At 53.6% G+C, this 24,586-nt stretch overlaps 1 protein-coding gene across 2 annotated transcripts; it reads left to right on the forward strand.

Moving 5' to 3' along the window:
• Nucleotides 1–3,605: 3,605 nt before the first annotated feature.
• Nucleotides 3,606–24,586, forward strand: chmp7 (charged multivesicular body protein 7). Of its 2 annotated transcripts, none has more exons than XM_080217052.1 (10): nt 3,606–3,952; nt 5,633–5,804; nt 7,517–7,702; nt 8,910–9,043; nt 11,387–11,435; nt 13,127–13,246; nt 14,304–14,402; nt 19,020–19,080; nt 20,501–20,692; nt 23,526–24,586. In XM_080217052.1, the coding sequence occupies exons 1-10, from the start codon at nt 3,678–3,680 to the stop codon at nt 23,585–23,587; spliced, it is 1,350 nt and encodes a 449-aa protein (XP_080073178.1). In that variant the 5' UTR covers nt 3,606–3,677; the 3' UTR covers nt 23,588–24,586. The 2 variants fall into 2 exon arrangements, with proteins under 2 accessions (XP_080073178.1, XP_080073179.1); XM_080217053.1 differs by having other exon boundaries at nt 20,501–20,637.

Here is a 24,586-nt window from a genome sequence, read left to right on the forward strand (position 1 = left end):
CTCCTTCTGATTCATCTCCCGATTGTCCATGCTTGTTTCTTTCCCCTGGTCATGTCACCATGTGGACAATGAGGAAGCCATTCGGCTCCTCCGTCTAATGTGGAGGTGATGGCCTCGTGGTATTATCGCGAGACTATTCATCCAGAAACTCAGCTAATGTTCTGGGGACCCGGGTTCGAATCCCGCCATGGCAAATGGTGGAATTTGAATTCAGTTTTTTTAAAAATGAGGAATTAAGAATCTAATGATGACCTTGAAACCATTGTGGGAAAAACCCATCTGGTTCCCTTTAGGGAAGGAAATCTGCCGTCCTTATCCGGTCTGGCCTACATGTGACTCCAGAGCCACAGCAAGGTGGTTGACTCTCAACTGCCCTCCGACGGCAACTAGAGATGGGCAATAAATGCTGATGTGGGAATGCCGGCGTTGGACTGGCGTAAACACAGTAAAAAGTCTGACAACACCAGGTTTTAGTCCAACTGATTTATTTGATAATACTCACAAGCTTTCGAGGGGACTGCCTCTTCACCTGACGAAGAGGCAGTCCCCTCGAAAGCTTGTGAGTATTATCAAATAAATCGGTTGGACTAAAACCTGGTGTTGTCAGACTTTTTACTGAATAAGCGCTGGCCAGCCAGCGACACCCATGTCCCACAAATGTTGGTATTTTGCTTTCACTGGCCAATGCTTTAGTTCCTTAATCTTGTTCCAGATATTTCAAATATCCTGAGACTTTGAACATTCTTGGAGTGAGGTGGCAGACCAATTTTTTAAAAAAAGCATTCACTTTTTTTATGGAGCTGTTTGTATCTTTTCACAGATGTAGGTGTTTACAGTCTTCTAACAGACAAATTTCTGGACATGTTTTAACGCCCCAGGTTTTAAAAACAGATTGTCGGAATTGTTTAGAACAACTTGGCATCTCTTCTTTCATGGTATTCTTGAATAAACTAGAAAATAAAACATTCCCGCAATCTTAACTTCCTTTAAGAGCTTCCTTTCGTCTGAGCGATGAGGAGAGATTGGATAAACGGGGGTTGTTCTCCCTGGAAAGAGAGAGAGAATGAGGGGAGACCTAATAGAGGTGAATAATATTATGAAGGGTATGGATAGGGTGAACAGTGGGAAGCTTTTTCCCAGGTCGGGGGTGACGATCACGAGGGGTTGCAGGCTCAAGGTGAGAGGGACGAGGTATAACTCAGATATCAGAGGGACGTTTTTTTACACAGAGGGTGGTGGGGGCCTGGAATGCGCTGCCAGGTAGGGTGGTGGAGGCGGACATGCTGGGATCGTTTAAGACTTACTTGGAGGGTGTGGAGAGTCTGCAGAAGGATCTAGATAGGCTGGGCGAATGGGCCAGGAAATGGCAAATGGAATTTAATGTTGGCAAGTGTGAGGTGGTCCACTTTGGTAGGAAGAATGGTAGGAAGGACTATTACTTACGTGGCGAAAAACTGCAGCAGGCGACGGTGCAGAGGGACCTCGGGGTCCTTGTGCATGAGTCGCAAAACCCAGCCTGCAGGTGCAGCAGGTGGTCAGGAAGGCGAATGGGATGCTGGCCTTCATAGCGAGGGGGATTGAATATAAAAGTAGGGAGGTCTTGCTGCAGCTGTATAGGGCACTGGTGAGGCCGCAGCTGGAGTACTGTGTGCAGTTTTGGGCGCCGCACCTGCGCAAGGATATTTTGGCCTTGGAGGGAGTGCAGAGGAGGTTTACTAGGCTGATACCGGAGTTGAGGGGGTTGAGCTATGAGGAGAGGCTGAATAAACTAGGCTTGTACTCGTTAGAGTTTAGAAGAATGAGGGGAGATCTCATTGAGACGTATAAGATGATGAATGGGATGGATAGGATAGAGGTGGAAAGACTCTTCCCGCTCAAAAAAGACAGTAGGACTAGGGGGCACAGCCTCAAGATAAAGGGGGGGCGGTTCAGAACGGAGTTGAGGAGGAACTTCTTCACTCAAAGGGTGGTGAATCTCTGGAATTCTCTGCCCGTTGAAGTGGTGGAGGCTGCCTCGCTAAATATTTTTAAGAAGCGGGTTGATGGGTTTTTGATAAGAGAGGGGATTAAGGGATATGGGGAGAGGGCGGGAAAGTGGAACTGAGCCACGACAGATCAGCCATGATCTTATTGAATGGCGGGGCAGGCTCGAAGGGCCAGATGGCCTACTCCTGCTCCTATTTCTTATGTTCTTATGTTCTTATGAGCACACTGGGAATGGAGGGATACAAACGAACGCTCTTGTTGAACCAATGAGTGGCACAGGCTTGGAGGGCCGAAGGGCCTGTTTCCTGTGCTGTACTGTTCTTTGTTCTTTTGTTCTTTGTACTCTGGAGTTCAGCTTCTTTCCACATTGTGAAATGGAGATGTACAGTTGGTGACACCGGGAATGCCTTCGAACCAGATTGAAATGCACTCCAATCATGCAAAGCTGAAAGAGGCCATCTGGTCCCCCACATTTCTGATCGTTCTCAGAATTTAAGTTTATTTCTTAAGGTCACAAGTAGGCTGACATTAACACCGCAATGAAGTTACTGTGAAAAATCCCCTCGTCGCCACACTCCGACACCTGTTCAGGTACACTGAGGAAGAATTTAGCACATCCTCCGGACTCTGGGAGGAAATCGGAGCTCCCGAAGGAATCCATAGCATCCGACAGTGCAGAAGGAGGCCGTTTGGCCCATCGAGGCTACACCAATCAGAATCCCATCCTATCCCCATTATCCCATGTATTTACCCTCCGAGTCCCCCTGACATGAAGAGGCAATTTAGTAGAGCGAAACCATCTAACCCGCACATCTTTTGGAAGGAAACCAGAGCACCCGGAGGAAACCCATCCATCTACCTTCCCCATGTACATGCCATCCATGTACCTTCCACATACCTGACGAAGGAACAGCGTTTCCGAAAGCTTGTAGGATTACTATCAAATAAACTGGTTGGACTTTAACCTGGTGTTGTGAGACTTCCTACTGTGTTTACCCCAATCCAACACCGGCATCTCCACATCATTTCCCACATTATCACAGTGACTGCAGTGCAGACAGGGCGCTGCTCTGCCTGTGGAGCAGTTTGGGGATGTGACAGGAGATATAGAAATGCAGTTTCTCCACAAGGCGCGTTGGCGCCCCCTGCTGGACCTGGCTGCACCCGGGAGGATGCCCCGCCTACTGCACGCTGATTGGTGGAGGGGGGACAGGCGGTCCTGATTGGCTGGAGGAGCCAAGTGATGTTGATTGCCGGAGAAGTAGAAAAGACGGTGCTGATTGGTCGAGGGGCAAAGCAGTGCTGATTGGCTTGCGGTGAGGACGCCGCTGATTGGCTGGAGGACCAAGGCGCGGGATGTTGATTGGCTGGAGGACCAAAGCTGGCAGCGCTGATTGGCTGGAGGACTAAGGTGGGCGGTGCTGATACGTTGGAGGACCAAGATGGGCAGCACTGACCGGCTGGAGGATAAAGGCTAGCGGCGCTGATTGGCTGGAGGACCAAGGCGGGCAGTGCTGATTGGCTGGAGAATCAAGGCGGGCAGTGCTGATTGGATGGAAGACCGAGGCGGGCGGTCCTGAATGGCTGAAGGACCACGGCAGGCAGTGCTGATTGGATGAGGCGGCTGTCAATCAGGGGCCTGCTGAAGCCTGGGGCTGGAGTGACGGCTGCGGCCAGAGCCCGGAGTGGGGATGTCGGCGCCCGGGGCCGAGCCGGAGCCGGAGCCGCTGTGCCCGGAATGGGCCGATGACCAGCGCATGGCCTTCCTGTTCTCGGCCTTCAAGCGGGAGCGGGAGGTGAACAGCTCGGACTGGGACGCCAAGCTGGCTTTCTGGGGGCCGCTGATCGTGCGGGAAGCGGCCCGCAGGGACCGGCTCGCCTTCACCCCCGGGGAACTGAGCGCCTGGTTCCGCCGGAAAGGAACCGCGCCGCTCGGCCTGGACACAGTGCTGCAGGACATGGCCAGGTGAGTGAGGGCCTCCAGAGCCAGGGGGAGTGATGGCCCCCCACAGCCGAACAGCCTGGGGGAGTCAGGGCCTCCCAGAGCCAGGGGGAGTGAGGGCCCCCCGAGCCAGGGGGAGTGAGGGCCCCCCGAGCCAGGGGGAGTGAGGGCCCCCCGAGCCAGGGGGAGTGAGGGCCCCCCGAGCCAGGGGGAGTGAGGGCCCCCCGGGCCAGGGGGAGTGAGGGCCCCCCGGGCCAGGGGGAGTGAGGGCCCCCCGGGCCAGGGGGAGTGAGGGCCCCCCGGGCCAGGGGGAGTGAGGGCCCCCCGGGCCAGGGGGAGTGAGGGCCCCCCGGGCCAGGGGGAGTGAGGGCCCCCCGGGCCAGGGGGAGTGAGGGCCCCCCGGGCCAGGGGGAGTGAGGGCCCCCCGGGCCAGGGGGAGTGAGGGCCCCCCGGGCCAGGGGGAGTGAGGGCCCCCCGGGCCAGGGGGAGTGAGGGCCCCCCGGGCCAGGGGGAGTGAGGGCCCCCCGGGCCAGGGGGAGTGAGGGCCCCCCACAGCCGAACGGCCTGGGGGAGTGAGGGCCCCCAGAGCCGATCGGCCAGGGGGAGTGAGGGCCCCCAGAGCCGATCGGCCAGGGGGAGTGAGGGCCCCCCACAGCCAAACGGGCAGGGGAATGAGGGCCCCCACAGCCAAACAGCCAGGAGAATAAGCCTCTCACCCACCTCACCCCCCCCCCCCCCCCACCCCCCACCTCACCCCCCACCTCACCCCCCCACCCCACTCCCCCACCTCACCCCCACTCCCCCACCTCACCCCCACTCCCCCACCTCACCCCCCCGCCCCGCTCCCCCACCTCGCCCCCCCGCCCCGCTCCCCCACCTCGCCCCCCCGCCCCGCTCCCCCACCTCGCCCCCCCCACCCCGCTCCCCCACCTCGCCCCCCCCACCCCGCTCCCCCACCTCGCCCCCCCCACCCCGCTCCCCCACCTCGCCCCCCCCACCCCGCTCCCCCACCTCGCCTCCCCCACCTCACCCCCCCCACCCCGCTCCCCCACCTCACCCCCCCCCACCCCGCTCCCCCACCTCACCCCCCCCCACCCCGCTCCCCCACCTCACCCCCCCCACCCCGCTCCCCCACCTCACCCCCCCCACCCCGCTCCCCCACCTCACCCCCCCCACCCCGCTCCCCCACCTCACCCCCCCACCCCGCTCCCCCACCTCACCCCCCCCACCCCGCTCCCCCACCTCACCCCCCCCACCCCGCTCCCCCACCTCACCCCCCCCACCCCGCTCCCCCACCTCACCCCCCCCACCTCACCCCCCCCCCACCTCACCCCCCCCCCACCTCACCCCCCCCCCACCTCACCCCCCCCACCTCACCCCCCACCCCCAGCCCCACCAGTTCAGTACCAGATAAGTGATGGTGAAGCCTGCCCCAGTTCAATAGCCAAGTGGGTGAGGGTGAAGCCTCCCACAGTTCTAAAGCTAGGTTAGTGAGGCCTTCCTATGGCCGAACAGCCGTCACACGGTCACCCCCCTCGCCGGCCCCCATCTTCCTCCCCTTCCCTTCCAGCAGTGTTCCATTTTCTTCACCCCCCCCTCACTGAATCAGTGAGCTTGACCGCAGGAAACATGAGTTAATTCTGGATTGCTGTGTCGGTGTTGCGTGCTCTGACCTTATTGTCCGACCTCTCTGTGCCTCCCCAGGCGAGGGCTGATTCAGAAGGAGTCGAGTTTCGCAGCCAGCGTCGATGCCGGCTGGCTGGCCTGGGGAGTGGGCTTGTTTCTGATCAAACCGCTGAAATGGACGCTGGCCTCTCTGTTGGGGAGCAACAACATTTCACCGGACGAAACTTATGTCATTGTCGAGCGCATCAAGGTGAGAATGGCACACGTTAAATGTGTTTCTCGGCTTAGTGAGAATGATCAGCGTCCCCTCTTTATCCCTGTCTTACAGCACAGTGTGTGACTAAAGGTCAGAGAGAACAGGCGCACAGGGTGCGTAAACCACATTGAAGTGCAGGGTTAGTCCTGATCTGATTCTGTGTTCAAACAAGGGGCTGAATGGCCTCCTCTGCGGCAGTGAGCTGAGCAACTTGTGGCGGGGGCCGTTGGAGAGTATAGGGGGCTGTGGAGTCAGAGCTAAGTAACAGTGGCAGTTCTGGGGGAGCATGGGGTGGAGTGGTCTGCAGGTACACAGGATCAGAGAGGATGGAGACAGCAGCAGTTCAGAAGGGAACTGGGGGTAATGTCCAAAGTTGCGGTTCCAGCAAGATTTTATTTAATTCATTCGTGGGACATGGGTGACGCTGGCTGGCCAATGTTTATTGCCCATCCCTAGTTGCACAGAGTAAGGACGGCAGATTTCCTTCCCTGAAGGACACTAGAGTTATTGAGTCATCGAAGCATGGAAAAAGGCCCTTCGGCCCCACTTGTCCACGCTGCTTAAACCTCAAAACTGGTCCCAGTTGCCTGCTTCCCTCTTTACCCATTGTACTCATGTCACTGTCTAAATGCTTTTTAAAAGACAAAATTGTCCCCACATCTATGACAACCTCTGGCAGCTCGTTCCAGGCACTCACTGCTCCCTGTGTGAAAAAAATTGCCCCTCTGGACCGTTTTGTATCTCTCCCCTCTCACCTTAAACCTATGCCCTCTAGTTTTAGACTCCCCTATCTTTGGGAAAAGATATTGACTATCGAGCTGATCTGTACCCCTCATTATTTTTTAGACCTCAAAAAGATCACCCCCTCAGCCTCCTACGCTCCAGGGGAAAAAGGTCCCAGTTTATCCAGCCTCTCCTTCTAACTCAATCCATCAAGTCCCGGGAGCATCCTAGTAAATCTTTTCTGCACTCCTTTGAGTTTAATAATATCCTTTCTATAATAGAGTAACCAGAACTGTACACAGTATTCCAAGTGTGGCCTCACCAATGTCTCGTACAACTTCAACAAGACGTCCCAACTCCTGTATTCAATGTTCTGACCGATGAAACCAAGCATGCCGAATGCCTTCTTCACCACTCTGTCCACCTGTGACTCTACTTTCAAGGAGCTATGAACCTGTACCCCAAGATCTCTTTGTTCTGTAACCCTCCCCAATGCCCTACCATTAATTGAGTAAGTCCTGCCCTGGTTCAATCTACCAAAATGTATCACCTCGCATTTATCAAAATTAAACTCCCATCTGCCATTTGTCAGCCCACTGGCCCAATTGATCAAGATCCCATTGCAATTGGAGATAACTTTCTTCACTGCCCAGATGGGTTTTTCCAACCTCGAAAGTGGTTTCATGGTCATCAGTAGATTCCCAATCCCAGATTTTTTTTATTGAATTTAAATTCCACCATCTGCCATGGCCGGATTCGAACCCAGGTCCCCAGAACAATAGCTGAGTTTCTGGATGACTGGTCAAGTGGTAATACCACTAGACCATTGCCTCCCCCTCTGAATGAGCCATGCGATTGCGTCGTTGGTGATTGTTACGGACAGTTTCAGATCGGTGCTGTTTAAGCCCATTCCGCACAGCCGCGTCCCAGCCTCTCGCACTGTGATTCTAACGCTTTCTCTCCTCCCCTCACCCCACCCTCAGGAAAAGGCAGCCAAGGTTCTGCAGCTCTGTCAGGGTTACCTGAAGTCTTCCCACCCCGTGGTTGCCTTTGCCAAGCTACAGGAGGTGTGTCAGAGCGCGTGTGCCGATGAGAAGACCTTCTACCTGTGCCTGCTGCAACTGCAGAAAGAGAAACGGGTCATGGTGGCTGAGATCGATGGAGACAAGGTGAGGGTCGTGGCGCGTGAGTGATGGGCCTGAGCAATGCTGGGTGTACGGAGACTGCTCGCTGACAGTGCTGAGGCTGTTACGTAGTCGCGGGCTTCACGCTGCTCGTGTGCCCTGGTGCTGGGATGCTGGCTCTGCCTCTGTCTTTGTTATCATCTCTGAACCCTGTGGTTAGCACAGTAGCCCCACGGCGCTGGGAACCAGTTCGATTCCTGGTTTGGGTCACTGTCTGTGTGGAGTCTGCACATTCTCCCCGTGTCTGCATGGGTTTCCTCCCACACTCCAAAGACTTGCTGGTTAGATGCTAAATTCTCCTTCAGTGTAACCCAAACAGGTGCTAGAGTATGGAACCTCGGGGATTTTCACAGTAACTTCACCGCAGTGTTAATGTAAGCCTACTTGTGACACTAATAAATAAACTTAAAAATAAACTCAAGCCTTGCTGTGTGTACTTGCCTACAAACTATCCCTTGCTCCTTTACCCTTGTTGTATGGAAACTATTAGCTATTCAGACAATGGGCATGATATTTTTGCAACATTTTGATTGCCGACTCTGGAGTTTGGTACTGGCCATTTTCTGCAGCCTCACATCCCCGTTTCTGTCTGTGTGTGTTTACATTCACTTTATTTACGGATGTATTGATTATGTTGATGGTGTCAGGGAGTAGTTTGTGTAAAGCTCCCTCTGCACTGTCTACCATCAAACAGTCCCAGGACAGCTTCAGCATGGGGTTAGATACAGAGTAAAGCTCCCTCTACACTGCACCCCCATCAAACACTCCCAGGACAGGTACAGCATGGGGTTAGATACAGAGTAAAGCTCCCTCTACACTGCACCCCCATCAAACACTCCCAGGACAGGTATAGCACGGGGTCAGATACAGAGTAAAGCTCCCTCTGCACTGTCTACCATCAAACACTCCCAGGACAGGTACAGCATGGGGTTAGATACAGAGTAAAGCTCCCTCTACACTGCACCCCCATCAAACACTCCCAGGACAGGTATAGCACGGGGTCAGATACAGAGTAAAGTTCCCTCTACACTGTCCCCCATCAAACACTCCCAGGACAGGTACAGCACGGGGTAAACCTTGATCACCATCTCAAAGCCTGGTTGAGTGACTGTGGATTTGGGATGTTTAAACCTGACAATGTGTTGGGCAAGGTGGCTGAGACTCACTTTTTTTCTTCTAATCTGTTGTATAGATTGTCAAGTTCAGCCACTCTCCGGCTAACAAGGTGTCAGCAGTCTCTGAGATCGATGTGGGAGTGTATCAGCTGGTGAAGTGTGAGAAGATGTTGACTCAGAAAGTGGAAGTGCATTCCCAGGAAAGTGAAAGGTACATTAAGGCAGTGAACGCACTGCTGTACGGTCGAATGATTTAACTCATTAATATTGTCTTTCAAATCCAGGGGTCAAAACCCAGAACAAATATGGTTGTGTTCCATCTACCTACTTCCCAAGTGAACCTTACTCCCTCTCTCACATGCCCCTGTCCATTAAGATCATAGAATCCTGACTGTGCAGAAGGAGGCCATTCGGTCCATCGAGTTTGCACCGACCACAATCCCATCCAAACCCTGTCTCTCGAAGCCTGCGACCCTGCTCATCTCCCTGACACTAAGGGGCAATTGAGCGTGGCCAATTCACCGCACATCTTTCGCACAGTGGGAGGAAACTGGAACACCTGGAGGAAACCCACGCAGACACGAGGAGAACGTGTAGACTCCGCACAGACAGTGACCCGAGCCAGGAATTGAACCCGGGCCCCTGGCGCTGTGAAGCAGCAGTGCTGAACACTGTGCCATCCCAGCATCAGTGGACCCATTGTCCAGTATTCATACAAGCAATGTGAGTTTACTTTGCCATATGTTTTGTTTGGGGGATGTCACAAGCAGGATGGATAAGGGGGAACCAGTGGATGTAATATATTTAGATTTTCAAAACAAAACACTCAGTGAAGTCCCACAAAAGAGATTACAATGTACAGTTAGACTCAGGGGATTGGGGAGGGGGGGATATATTAGATGGTGAGAGGATAGATTAACAGATTTACAAGTTGGCAAGCTGTAATTGCTGGGGTTCTCTAAGAACCAGCAGTTGGGACTTAGCTATTTGCAATCCGTGGCAGGAAGGGTCCAACTGTAATGCAATCAAGTTTGCCACAAAACAAAGTGAGGTTGGAAGGGAAGCTGTGAGGCAGATACAAAGAGGCTGGAAAAGATCTTGATTTAAATGAGTCAGCAAGAATGTCGAGTTCCCCATTTTGGTGGAAAGAATGGGAAGCAGCATTTTATTTATTAGTGAAAAACTGGTAAGTATTGATATTCGGTGTGCATGAATCACACTTGCGGGCTTAGCAAACAATTGGAAAGGCCAAGGATGTGTTAGCTTTTATTACAGGTGAGTGGTCATATGTGTGTGGCAGATGCTGTATAATGTGGACAGATGTGAGGTTATCCACTATGGTAGCAATAATAGGAAAACAGATTATTATTTGAATGGGTGTAAATTGAGAGAGGTGGATACTCAACGAGACCTTGGAGTCCTTGTGCATCAGTCGCTGCAAGTTCCCCTCCAAGCCACTCACATTCCTGACTTGGAAATATATCAGCCGTTCCTTCACAGTCACTGGATCAAAATCCTGGAATCTCCTCCCTGCCGGCATTGTGGGTCAACCCACAGCCCGTGGACTGCAGCGATACAAGACAGCAGCTCACCACCGCCTTCTCAAGGAGTCACGAGGGATGGGCAATAAATGCTGGCCCAGCCAGCGACACACATGTTCCACTAATGAATAAAAACAATCTCGAGGCCAGTGGGTCTCCTCCTGTGTGGACACCTGTGTCTCAGTTGTAGAGTCCGGTGTTGAACTTGGTGCTGTTGCTCTGGGAAAGTTTTGTTCGGAACAGGTAATACAGGAGGAACACAAAACGGGGGTTAATGTCACAGTGCAGTGGGAGATTTACTCTGAGTGGGGAAGATTCGGCCAAGCACATTTCCACCTTGCGATCTGTGCTAGTTGCTCCTCACCAGTGAGGTCCCTGTCACAAGATGCAGGATCCGGACCCCCCCCCAGACAGTCACAGGCTGGGAGGAGGGGAACAACACCAACTGCAAGTTCCCCTCCAAACCACTCAATGTCCTGATTTGGAAATACATCAGTCGTTCTTTCACTGTCACTGGGTCAAAATCCTGGAATTCCCTCCCTCACAATACTGTGGGTCAACCCACAGAACGTGGACTACAGCGAGTTCAAGAAGGCAGGTCACCACCACCACCTCAAGGGCAACTGCGTTTGTGGGCAGCACGATGGCACAGTGGTTAGCACTGCTGCCTCATAGCACCAGGGACCCGGGTTCAATTCCCAGCTTGGGATCACTGTCTGTGCGGAGTCTGCATGTTCTCTCCGTGTCTGAGTGGGTTTCCCCTGGGTGCTCCGGTTTCCTCCCACAGTCCGAAAGGCGTACTGGGTCGGTGCTAAATTCTCTCTGTATAACCTGAACAGGTTCCAGAGTGTGGCAGCTAGGGGATTTTCACAGTAACTTCATTGCGGTGTTAATGTGTTGAGCTTTACTTTTGACACTAATAAATAAATACAAAGCTCGGGATGGGTAATAAATGCTGGCCAGCCATGTACTCAAGCCTATTCACTGAAAAAAAATCATGTTTTTCTCCCCAGATACAAGGAGGAAGCAAAGAGTCATTTAAGAGCTGGAAAGAAACATTTGGTGAGTCAAAGACCTGGTTTTTCTCTGGTTAATGCTAATTTGGTGATTGTATCACTGTGGTGATAAGCTTCTGATCCAGAGGAGAGACTGTTAGCAACCTCATTCAGGGAGGACCTTTCTACTCCAATGACTCCAGCTAGCACAGGTCTGTGTGTGTGTGTGTGTGTGTGTGAGGGATCCTATGTAAGCTTCGCCATGTGGGTTTGAGATACTTCTGCTGATGCAATTCCATTTAAATGCTCAGCTTGAAAAGTGAGCTGACTTGACCACATTTTAAAACCCAGCAGGCATGGCTGGGATCAGCTGGAAAAACTGACTGCATTCTTTGGAAGTACAATGCCAGCAGAAACAAGCTTTTTCATAAACCAGGCACAAGTTTTTCATCATCAACACCTGCAAGTTGTTTTTTAACAGCGAGAGACAGCATGTGCCGCGCAATTTCAGTAACACCCATCAGAATTAACTTCTGTTGTAATCACAACTCTATGTTTAATTAGCTCAGTCCAGAGTCTGTTTTGAGGGCTGTTTTAATCAGTACAATTCCGTCTTGCCAGTATCTCTGTCTCTCTCTCTCTCTCCAACTTATTTCCACTTACTGGAATGTGTGAAGTTTAAAACCTGTTCAATAAAAATATTCAACCTAGGATCAGTGCTGTCTCCGTCTATTCAGAGGAATGAATGGACCTGACAGTCTGCGTCTGTTCAGACTGAAAACTGCTGTGGTTCTCCTCCCACCGTGGTTCACTAGCCTGCTGGTGTCTGCTATCTAGACTGTTAAGACCACAGGGTATTAGTAACAGGAGGGGTGAATATGTGATCTACCGCTCCATCTCTAACCGTAACAAGCTATTTTTCTGAATTTTCTTTTATAAGCTCAAGTAGGCTTCCATTAACACTGCCGTGAAGTTACTATGAAAATCCCCTAGTTGCCACGCTCCAGCACCTGTTTGGGCACACTGAGGGAGTATTTAACACCTAACCAGCATGTCTTTTGGACTGTGGGAGGAAACCGGAGCACCTGGAGGAAACCCACGCAGACACTGGGTAGAACGTGCAGACTCCACGCAGACAGTGACCCAAGCCGGGAATTGAACCCGAGTCCCTGGCGCTGTGAGGGAGCACTGCTAACCACTGTGCCACCGTGCTGCCCCTGCGCATTCTCCAACCATGCCTGCATGGGTTTCCTCCGGGTGCTCCGGTTTCCCCCCACAGTCCGAAAGACGTGCTGGTTAGGTGCTAAATTCTCCCTCAGTGTAACCCGAGCAGTGTGGCGATGGGGGGGCGCGGGGGGAGGTTTTCACAGTAACTTCATTGCAGTGTTAATGTAAGCCTACTTGTGACACTAATAAAAACAAATAGAACTAGTAAGATGCTCTGGCTAGGAGTGGAGAGGGTGGAGAAAATGATGGGCTGTGTGGAAGCTAGCTGAAGTAGGGAAGGATTAAGTTGCCTGTCGTATTGCTGGAAAACCACAGCTTGTTCTGGCAGAGTCAGATAGTTGTTCTCTCTTGGGTTGGAGCCCTGTGTGTGGACTGACCCCTGCCTCTGGCTGTGCCAGACAGCAGCAGTGAGTGTTAGCTCAGGCTGGGAGGCTGTGAATGGCGACTCAGTGTCGTGTGCCGGGGGGTGTGTTCTGTGCCACAGTTTCGGGGTGCGCAGGGCGATGACCTCTTTGCTTGTCTGCGTTTCAGGCGCTGAAATCTCTGAGAATGGGGAAGAGATCCGCCCAACGCCTGGACAACATCGAAGCCAAACTCAACACCATTCAGGCCATCCTGGACCGCATTTCCTCGTCTCAGACTGATAAAACAGTACAGAAAGCTTTCTCTGTCTGCGCTGCCTCTCTCTCTGACCTTGTCTGCTGCTGCTGCTGCTGAAGGATAATGTTTGACCTGGGTTTGGGAAGAAAGATCCCAGCATAATTCTCTATCTTTGTGTCACTGCAGTCAGGGAAACGATAGCCTAGTGGTCTTATCGCTCGACTATTCATCTAGAAACTCAGCTCATGTTCTGGGGACCCGGGTTCGAACCCCACCACGGCAGATGGTGGAACTTAAATTCAATAAACAAAACCTGGAATTAAGAATCCAATGATGACTGTGAAACCATCATCGGAAAAATCTATCTGGTCCACTAATGTCCTTTAGGGAAGGAAATCTGTTGTCCTTACCCGGTCTGGCCTTATAGAATCCCTACAATGCAGAAGCAGGCCATTCGGCCCATCTTGCCTGCACCGACCGCAATCCCACCCAGGCCCTGGCCCCACAACCGCAGTCATTTACTTATCCCCCGACACTCAGGGTCAGTTTAGCGTGGCTAATCCACCGAACGTCTTCGGACTGCGGAAGGAGTCCGGAGCACCTGGAGAAACTCCACACAGACGGTTACCGAAAGCTAGAATTGAACCCAGGTCCCTGGGGCTCTGACACAGCTGTGCTAAGCTCTGTGCCACCATGTCTGGCCTACGTGTGACTGCAGAGCCACAGCAATGAAGTTGACTCTCGACTGCCCTCTGAAATGGCTGAGTTGTATCAGCGATTCAAGAAGGCAGCTCACCACCACCTTCTCAAGGGCAACTGGGGATGGGCAATAAATGTTGGCCTAGCCAGTGACATCCCTGTCCCACCAATGAATAAAAAAGTCATCCCGTATCCCTCGCAGGGTAACCCTGTGGGAGTTACACAGTATTTCTCCCCACCATGACCCCCTCTGTGATTTTTAGGAAGCAGATTCATCTCGACTCACTTAGTGTCTGAGCCCGATGACAACAAATTCTACTTGTATAGCTCCTTCAATGTTGTAACGTCCCGGGGCATCGCAGGAGAGTCAGTAAATGAAATGATTCCCTTCTTTGCTGCTTGTTTCCAGATAGTGGAGGCCTACCAGGCGGGACTTGGAGCCTTGAGGGAGTCGATGAAAGATGTCACTTTGGAGAAAGTGGATAAGTTGATGGATCAAATTGAACAGGTGATTTGATTTATTACTGTCACATTTACAAGGATAGAGTGAAAGGTATCGTTTCTTGCGCGCTGTACAGACAAAACATGCCATACATAGAGAATGAAAGGAGAGAGTGCAGAGTGTAGTGTTACAGTCACAGCTAGGGTGTGGAGAAAGATCAACTTACTGCAAAACTTCCCTGACAGCAGCAGGGAAGAAGCTGTTCTTGAGTCAGCTGGTGCGTGACCTCAGACTTTTGTATCTTTTCCCCGAAGGCCAAAGGTGGAAGAGAGAATGTCCGGGGTGTGTGGATTCCTTAACTATGTTGGCTGCTTTTTCCGAGGCAGCGGGAAGTGTAGACAGAGTCAGTGAATGGTTTGAGTGATGGATTGGGTTACATTCATGACCTTTTGTAGTTTCTTGCGGTCTTGGGCAGAGCAGGAGCCCAGACAAGCTGTGATACAACCAGAAAGAATGCTTTCTATGGTGCATCTGGAAAAGTTGGTGAGAGCCGTAGCTGACATGCCAAATTTCCTTAGTCTTCTGAGAAAGTAGAGACATTGGTCGGCTTTCTTAACTATAGTGTTGACATGGGGGGACCAGGATAGGTTGTTGGTGATCTGGACACCTAAAAACTTGAAGCTCTCGACCCTTTCTGTTTCTTCCCATTTGATGTAGACAGGGGCGTGTTCTCCTTCCGCTTCCTGAAATCGATGAAATCTCCTTTGGACATTGAGGGAGAGATTATTGTTGCCGCACCAGTTCACCAGATTCTCCATCTCATTCCTGTACTTTGTCTTGTCGTTGTTTGAGATCCGACCCACAGCAGTGGTGTCGTCAGCACACCTGAAAATCGAGAAGTTCTAGCCGTCCTTTTTTTTAAACCCCTGTGGAGAAACCCGGGAGACCGAGGGCCGAAACAAGGGCAGAAAGTCATGGGAGGACCTTAAATGAGTGGGACGTTCCCATTGGGAGGCTGAAGTCCCAGGACAACCCACACCCACCAGCCTCTGCCACCAGATGGGGCTGCAAGTATGTGTTTGGAAGGGAAGTCAGGAGCCAGAGAGAGGGGATTGACCAAGGGGCAAGAGTGGGCAAAGGGTGGCATTGGGAAGAAGAGAGGCTGAAGGCCAGGGCAACAGCTCATAGGAACAGAGAAATTCGTAGCAAAAGTAGGCAATTCAGCTGACTTAAAAGAAAATGTTAACATTTCGCGGATGGTGTTAAAGTAAAAGAGGGTGAAGGAAGTTGACTTTAGGTGGGCACTGAGTTGAGAGATGGGGGAGGAGTGTGGCGGTTGGGGGGGGCGCGGTGTCACAGGGAGATTGTAGAAGGATGGTCCACAGTCTTTGGGAAGGGGGCACTGGGAGTAGGAGCTGCATTATAATCCCTTGTTGAAGGAGAAAGGGATATGAATGGGAATGTGTTCGCAGCTTGCAAAATTCACCCCTGCTGTTTGCCACGTGCTCGCAGGCAGCTCAGAGAATCCTAACAGTTTAGAAAGGAGGCCATTCAGCCCATCGAGTCTGCACCAACTCTCTGACAGAGCATCTTATCCGGCTCCCAATCCTATTCCTGTAACCCCACATGTTTACCCTGCTCATCCCCCTAACCTCCATGTCTCGGGACACTAAGGCGCAATTTAGCGTGGCCAATCCACCTAACCCGCACACCTTTTGGAGTGTGGGAGGAAACTGGAGCACCCAGAGGAAACCCACGCAGACACAGGGAGAACATGCAGACTCCGTACAGACAGTCACCCAAGGCTGGAATTAAATCCCTGGCACTGTGAGTCTGCAGTGCTGACCACTGTGACGTTACAAATTCTGCTGCAGGTTTGAGTCATTGACACTGGAGACCTGGAGACTGCACAGTGACCAGGATCGGACCTGAATATTCGGATGGCCTTTCGGAGAGAGTTAGTGATTGGTTAATTCAGAAAGGGCAGTAACTTGTCTATACTGAGGGAGCAGTGATGCAAGGTGGTAGCAAGCCTCACTGCATCCCTGATCAGAGATGGGTTAGATCTCACTGGATCCTCGGGCAGAGGCAGTGCTGGATCTCACTGGATCCTCGGGCGGAGGCGGTGCTGGATCTCACTGGATCCTCGGACGGAGGCGGTGCTGGATCTCACTGGATCCTCGGGCGGAGGCGGTGCTGGATCTCACTGGATCCTCGGGCGGAGGCGGTGCTGGATCTCACTGGATCCTCGGGCGGAGGCGGTGCTGGATCTCACTGGATCCTCGGGCGGAGGCGGTGCTGGATCTCACTGGATCCTCGGGCGGAGGCGGTGCTGGATCTCACTGGATCCTCGGGCGGAGGCGGTGCTGGATCTCACTGGATCCTGGGGCGGAGGCGGTGCTGGATCTCACTGGATCCTCGGCCGGAGGCGGTGCTGGATCTCACTGGATCCTGGGGCGGAGGCAGTGCTGGGCCTCACTGGATCCTGGGGCGGAGGCAGTGCTGGGCCTCACTGGATCCTCGGGCGGAGGCAGTGCTGGGCCTCACTGGATCCTCGGGCGGAGGCAGTGCTGGGCCTCACTGGATCCTCGGGCGGAGGCGGTGCTGGGCCTCACTGGATCCTGGGGCGGAGGCGGTGCTGGATCTCACTGGATCCTGGGGCGGAGGCGGTGCTGGATCTCACTGGATCCTGGGGCGGAGGCGGTGCTGGATCTCACTGGATCCTGGGGCGGAGGCGGTGCTGGATCTCACTGGATCCTGGGGCGGAGGCGGTGCTGGATCTCACTGGATCCTGGGGCGGAGGCGGTGCTGGATCTCACTGGATCCTGGGGCGGAGGCGGTGCTGGATCTCACTGGATCCTGGGGCGGAGGCGGTGCTGGATCTCACTGGATCCTGGGGCGGAGGCGGTGCTGGATCTCACTGGATCCTGGGGCGGAGGCGGTGCTGGATCTCACTGGATCCTGGGGCGGAGGCGGTGCTGGATCTCACTGGATCCTGGGGCGGAGGCGGTGCTGGATCTCACTGGATCCTGGGGCGGAGGCGGTGCTGGATCTCACTGGATCCTGGGGCGGAGGCGGTGCTGGATCTCACTGGATCCTGGGGCGGAGGCGGTGCTGGATCTCACTGGATCCTGGGGCGGAGGCGGTGCTGGATCTCACTGGATCCTGGGGCGGAGGCGGTGCTGGATCTCACTGGATCCTGGGGCGGAGGCGGTGCTGGATCTCACTGGATCCTGGGGCGGAGGCGGTGCTGGATCTCACTGGATCCTGGGGCGGAGGCGGTGCTGGATCTCACTGGATCCTGGGGCGGAGGCGGTGCTGGATCTCACTGGATCCTGGGGCGGAGGCGGTGCTGGATCTCACTGGATCCTGGGGCGGAGGCGGTGCTGGATCTCACTGGATCCTGGGGCGGAGGCGGTGCTGGATCTCACTGGATCCTGGGGCGGAGGCGGTGCTGGATCTCACTGGATCCTGGGGCGGAGGCGGTGCTGGATCTCACTGGATCCTGGGGCGGAGGCGGTGCTGGATCTCACTGGATCCTGGGGCGGAGGCGGTGCTGGATCTCACTGGATCCTGGGGCGGAGGCGGTGCTGGATCTCACTGGATCCTGGGGCGGAGGCGGTGCTGGATCTCACTGGATCCTGGGGCGGAGGCGGTGCTGGATCTCACTGGATCCTGGGGCGGAGGCGGTGCTGGATCTCACTGGATCCTGGGGCGGAGGCGGTGCTGGATCTCACTGGATCCTGGGGCGGAGGCGGTGCTGGATCTCACTGGATCCTGGGGCGGAGGCGGTGCTGGATCTCACTGGATCCTGGGGCGGAGGCGGTGCTGGATCTCACTGGATCCTGGGGCGGAGGCGGTGCTGGATCTCACTGGATCCTGGGGCGGAGGCGGTGCTGGATCTCACTGGATCCTGGGGCGGAGGCGGTGCTGGATCTCACTGGATCCTGGGGCGGAGGCGGTGCTGGATCTCACTGGATCCTGGGGCGGAGGCGGTGCTGGATCTCACTGGATCCTGGGGCGGAGGCGGTGCTGGATCTCACTGGATCCTGGGGCGGAGGCGGTGCTGGATCTCACTGGATCCTGGGGCGGAGGCGGTGCTGGATCTCACTGGATCCTGGGGCGGAGGCGGTGCTGGATCTCACTGGATCCTGGGGCGGAGGCGGTGCTGGATCTCACTGGATCCTGGGGCGGAGGCGGTGCTGGATCTCACTGGATCCTGGGGCGGAGGCGGTGCTGGATCTCACTGGATCCTGGGGCGGAGGCGGTGCTGGATCTCACTGGATCCTGGGGCGGAGGCGGTGCTGGATCTCACTGGATTCTGGGGCGGAGGCGGTGCTGGATCTCACTGGATTCTCGGCCGGAGGCGGTGCTGGATCTCACTGGATCCTGGGGCGGAGGCGGTGCTGGGCCTCACTGGATCCTGGGGCGGAGGCGGTGCTGGGCCTCACTGGATCCTGGGGCGGAGGCAGTGCTGGGCCTCACTGGATCCTCGGGCGGAGGCAGTGCTGGGCCTCACTGGATCCTCGGGCGGAGGCAGTGCTGGGCCTCACTGGATCCTGGGGCGGAGGCAGTGCTGGATCTCACTGGATCCTGGGGCGGAGGCAGTGCTGGATCTCACTGGATCATTCTGAGTATGAAAATGCCTCTGTCTAACCATTTCTCTGTTTTTTTTCCCTCCAGTTCTGTGACACACAGGATGATGTGAGCCGGACACTTGCTGGTGAAAATCTTGATGCCATGGGTGAGTTTTTCAGTCCTGTGCAATGTTACTTTGAACAGAATTATCCCAAGCAACACAGTCTTTCAATCCATAGACCGGACATTCACGTTCCCAATCCTTCCAGGACTCGAGAGATTCAGTCGGAACTTCGAGCTGTTTAGTTTATAATGATAAGTTTTCTGGTGCTATGTTATCCCCCCTCTACCCTGCAATGGTGACTCCCAGTGCTACAGTGAGTCAGTCTCCTTTATCCCACTAATCCTAATAGTTTATGTGCTTTGATCTGGGCATCACCGTGGTTAGCACTGCTGCCTCACAGTGTCAGGGACACGGATTCAGCTCCAGCCTCAGCTCACTGTGCGGATTCTGCACGTTCTCCCCGTGTCTGCGTGGGTTTCCACCGGGTGCTCCAGTTCCCTCCCACACCCCAAAGCTGTACAGGTGAGATGGATAGCCACGCTAAGTTAAAGTTTATTTGTTAGTCACAAGTAAGGCTTACATTAACACTGCAATGAAGTTACTGTGAAATTCCCCTCGTTGCCACACTCTGGTGCTTGTTCGGCTCAATGCACCTCACCAGCACATGTCTCAGAATGTGGGAGGAAACCAATGCAGACACGGGGAAATCATGCAAACTCCACACGGACAGTGGCTCAAACCGGGAATCAAACCCAAGTCCCTGGCGCTGTGAGGTGGCAGTGCTAACCACTGTGACACCATGCCACCCACACCCCCCTAGTGTCCAAAGATGTGCAGGTTAGGTGGATTGGCCATACTAAATTGTCCCTTACTGTCCAAAGATGAGCAGGTTAGGTGGATTGGCCATGGTAAATTGTCCCTTAGTGTCCAAAGATGTGCGGGTTAGGGGTATTGGCCATGATAAATTGTCCCTTAGTGTCCAAAGATGTGTAGGTTAGGTGGATTGGCCATGATAAATTGTCCCTTAGTGTCCAAAGATGTGTAGGTTAGGTGGATTGGTCATACTAAATTGTCCCTTAGTGTCCAAAGATGTGCGGGTTAGGTGGATTGGCCATGCTAAATTGTCCCTTAGTGTCCAAAGATATGCAGGTTAGGTGGATTGGCCATACTGAGTTTCTGCTTAGAGTTAGCAGTGAAACATGTGGGGTTCCAGGGATAGGGCCTGCGTGGGATTGTGATCAGCTCAGCCTCGATGGGCTGATTGGCCTCCTTTGCACCATGCGGGTTCTATGATTCTTGAACCCTCCTGAGTGGTGTAAGTTGTTTAATCCTGTGTGCCCTCCCAGTAACCCGCACACTTGTCGATCCACTCTGGCCAGCTCAGTCGCTCACAAGAGGTTAATAAACCTGCCGGTGTGCGATCGCGGTCCCTCGGGGAATTGTCGGGTGCTCTCTCTCTCTCTAACGGTTGCCTTTTTTCTCTTCCCCCCCCCTCCCCCCCCCCCGCCACGTCGCGACGCAGGAGGGGTGGACGCGGAGGAACTGGAAGCCGAGCTGAACGCCCTCCTGGAAAAGCCGGCTGAGGAATCCATCCTGCTCCCGGACGTCCCGACGAGGCCTCTCCCTGGATCACCCAGCTGGAAGCTGCCTGCAGCCGAGGTGATGGACGCTGCATTGGAGGATGGCCTCAGCAAACTGACACTGTCTGACCCCGGTAAAAAAAAAATACTGCAGCCTGGCGGATTCAGCGCTGCATGTGTGACCAGGGGGAAGGGCGGGGGGAGCTGATGTCTCTCACTGATCTCACTACTCCCTCACCTGAAGAGGGATTAAACAGGTTAAGCCAATACTCCCCAGAATTGAGAAGAATGAGGGGAGATCAAATTGAGGTATAGAAGATGATAAAAGGTATGGATAAAGTGGACGTGCAGATTCAGTCAGGAAGGCAAATGCAATGTTAGCATTCGTGTCGAGAGGGCGAGAATGCAAGAGCAGGGATGTATTTCTCAGGCTGTATAAAGCTCTGGTCAGACCCCATTTGGAGTACTGTGAGCAGTTTTGGGCCCCGGATCTGAGGAAGGATGTGCCGGCCTTGGAAAGGGTCCAGAGGAGGTTCACAAGAATGATCCCTGGAATGAAGAGCTTCTCGTATGAGGAACGGTTGAGAACTCTGGGTCTGTACTCGTTGGAGTTCAGAAGGATGAGGGGGGGGGGCGGATCTTATTGAAACTTACAGGATACTGTGAGGCCTGGATAGAGTGGACGTGCAGAGGATGCTTCCACTGGTAGGAAAAACTAGACCCAGAGGGCACAACCTCAGGCTAAAGGGACGATCCTTTAAAACAGAGATGAGGAGGAATTTCTTCAGTCAGAGGGTGGTGAATCTGAGGAACTCTTTGCTGCAGAAGGCTGTGGAGGCTGGGTCATTGAGACAGAGATAGGTCGGTTCTTGATTAATAAGGGGATCAGGGGTTTTGGAGAAAGGGCAGGAGAATGGGGATGAGAAAAATATCAACCATGATTGAATGGCAGAACAGGCTCAATGGGCCGAATGGTCGCATTTTGCTCATATATTTTATGAAGTAATGGTCACTCCCTATCCCTCATTCTCTCCCCCTCTGGCCCAGATTCTGTTGCACAGATATTGACAGAATTCTTGCCAGTCCCAACTCCTTTATTGCAAAATCAATGAAACTGAATGGAATGAGCAAGTAAAAGGGGGCAGTCCCTCCAAGGGATACTGCCTCAAACAAAAAACAAATCGCAACTGAAACTTTATGCGTCAAACTGAAATGTGATGAAAAGGGGTCTACAAGGCTCCCCAGTCCCCTGCGGTGCCCAGCGAGCATCGAAAGACTGGGTAGTGCTGGTGGACACCACATGCTCTCTCTCTCTCTCTCTCTCTCTCTGTTTCTCTCTCCAGGGACACCTGGCCGCGGAATCTGTCCTTTCCATCTCTCTCTCTTTCTCGCACACACTGTCTTGGTCACTGTCTCTTGTGTGTGCAGTCTCTCTCTCTCTCTCTCACTCTCTGCGCCTCTCTCTCTCTCCCTGTCTCACTCTCACCCACTGTCGCATGTGCATGTCTCTCTCAACGTCCACCGTTCCCGTCTTCCAGTTGTGACATTCCCTGAAGTGGGAGTTGCTGATTCTCGATGTAAGCAGCATCTCTAAGCACTGCCTGACCCAGCCGATGTTCAGTTCCTGGGTCACGTCTGCCTGCTGTTTGAATTTGATTTATTATTGTCACATGTATTAACATGCAGTGAAAAGTATTGTTTCTTGTGCGCTATATACCGTTCATAGGGAAGGAAAGGAGAGGGTGCAGAATGTAGTGTTACAGTCATAGCTAGGGTGTAGAGAAAGATCAACTTAGTGCACGGTTGGTCCATTCAAAAGTCTGACAGCAGCAGGAAAGAAGCTGCTCTTGAATCAGTTGGTGCGTGACCTCAGACTTTTGTATCTTTTTCCTGACGGAAGAAGGTGGAACAGAGAATGTCCAGGGTGCGGGGGGGTCCTTAATTATGCTGACTGCTTTTACTGAGGCAGCGGGAAGTGTAGACAGAGTCAGTGGATGGGAGGCTGGTTTGAGTGATGGACTGGGCTACATTCACAACCTTTTGTAGTTCCTTGTGGTCTTGGGCAGAGCAGGAGCCCACACCAAGCTGTGATACAACCAGAAAGAATGCTTTCTATGGTGCATCTATAAAAGTTGGTGAGAGTCGTAGCTGACATGCCCAATTCTGCTGGCTGCTTTTCCGAGGCACTGGTTTAGCAATGTGGTGCATGTGAGGTGCAGTTTAGCGAAATTAAAAAAGAGCCACACTGGATCTTATCAGTGCTCCCTCTCACTGGGCACTGAAATGGGCTCCATTGCTACTGTTCGGCAGCAGTGAGCTGGGTCTGAGGTGTGCCTCACGTGCACCCAGCTCTCTATTTGTGCCCTTCCTAATAGCGTGTTGTCTCAGGCGAGTTTGACAATATTCCGCAGCCAAAGGTGGCGATCGTCAGATGATTTTTTCCCCAGTCTTCCTGTGCAGTGACAACTCCCGTTTATAATGGGAGTGTTTGACCTTTGTCACTGGTGACTTTGGGTCGACAGGTGGCACAGTGGATTAGCACTGCTGCCTCACAGCGCCAGGGACACGGGTTCGATTCCCAGCTTGGGTCACTGTCTGTGTGGAGTGTGCAGGTTCTCCCCGTGTCTGCGGGGGTTTCCTCCGGGTGCCCCGGTTTCCTCCCACACTCCAAGGATGTGCAGGTTTGGCTGTGCTAAATTGACCCTTAGTGTTCAGGGGACTAGCTAGGGTAAATGCATGGGGTTACAGGGGAGGGGCCTGGGTGGAATTGTGGTCAGTATCAACCCGATGGGCCGAATGGCCTCTTTCTGCACTGTCGGATTCTAAGGTGATTTTGTCTGTTTGCGATCGAGACCAAAATAATGTTCTTACCGGCTTCAGATCAGGTTCGGGCGCAGTTGAGTTTTATTCCTTGCGGCTGGAATGAAATTCTTTCCCTTCTCTCTCTCCCTCCCTCTTTTGCTTTAGGTATCCAAACCAGTTCTGGTGCCCCTGTGAAAGTCTCAGCCTCACTAGAACTCGCGCAGTAACCACTGTGATTCCGCCTGCACTGAGCAGATGCTGCCAACCTGGAATTATCTCACCTTGTGCGAAGCTGAAAAGGGGGGAATTGCGCAGTCAAACCTGACATTCGGTGTCTTTTGGATTCCCCTCAGGAACTCAGACTGATTGAAGTTTTTTCTTCTTTTTAAAAAAAAAATTTCGGGCAAATATTTGTCCCTGGATCCTGAACAGCCCCTCCCTCGTTGATCCCCTCCCTGCACGGACCATTTGAAGAATCCTTCACTGCCAGTCGATGTCCACACCGGTCCGGGAGGGCGATCCGACACGTGCCATCTGACCATCCAGGATGACGGTGAGATCCCGTCACCACATCCCTGAGGCAGGACGTCCCTTGGTAGGACTGCGCCAAGATATCGATGTGCGTAAGTGACAACGTGTGAACGAGAGCCCTCGAGAGAGAGAGAGAGAGAGAGAGAGAGCCAGTGCTGAGGGGGTGCTTGAAAAACCAGGGTGTATGGCAAACACCGCAGCTGGCTGCTACCGAGAGATTTGCCAAGGACCAGCTGCACACAGGGGAGAGGCTTGATCAAATGGCAGAGTGGGTAGCACTGCTGCCTCGCAGCGCCAGGGACCCGGGTTCAGTTCCCAGCCTCGAGTCGCTGTCTGTCTGTGTGTGTGGAGTTTGTACGTTCTCCCCCGTGCCTGCGTAGGTTTCCTCCGGGTGCTCTGGTTTCCTCCCACAGTCCGAAAGACGTACGGGTTAGGCGGATTGGCCACGCTAAATTACCCCTTAGCATCAGGGCGATGAGCTCGGGGTAATGGGGATAGGACCTGGGTGGGATTGTGGTTGGGGCTGAATGGCCTCCTCCTGCACTGTAGGGATTCTGTGATTCTATAAGTAAAATCCAAGTTCAAATGAAGACGCTCTGCATGTGTAAAAAATTGTCAGTTGTGGACTTTAATTTTAACTGGAGTGATGGAGCACGGTGCTTTATGTTTGTGTGTCGGACCTTTTCTCCCCCACC

Source organism: Carcharhinus amblyrhynchos, chromosome 34, assembly GCF_965287045.1.
Source record: "Carcharhinus amblyrhynchos chromosome 34, sCarAmb.v2.hapA, whole genome shotgun sequence".
Lineage (NCBI taxonomy): Eukaryota > Metazoa > Chordata > Chondrichthyes > Carcharhiniformes > Carcharhinidae > Carcharhinus > Carcharhinus amblyrhynchos.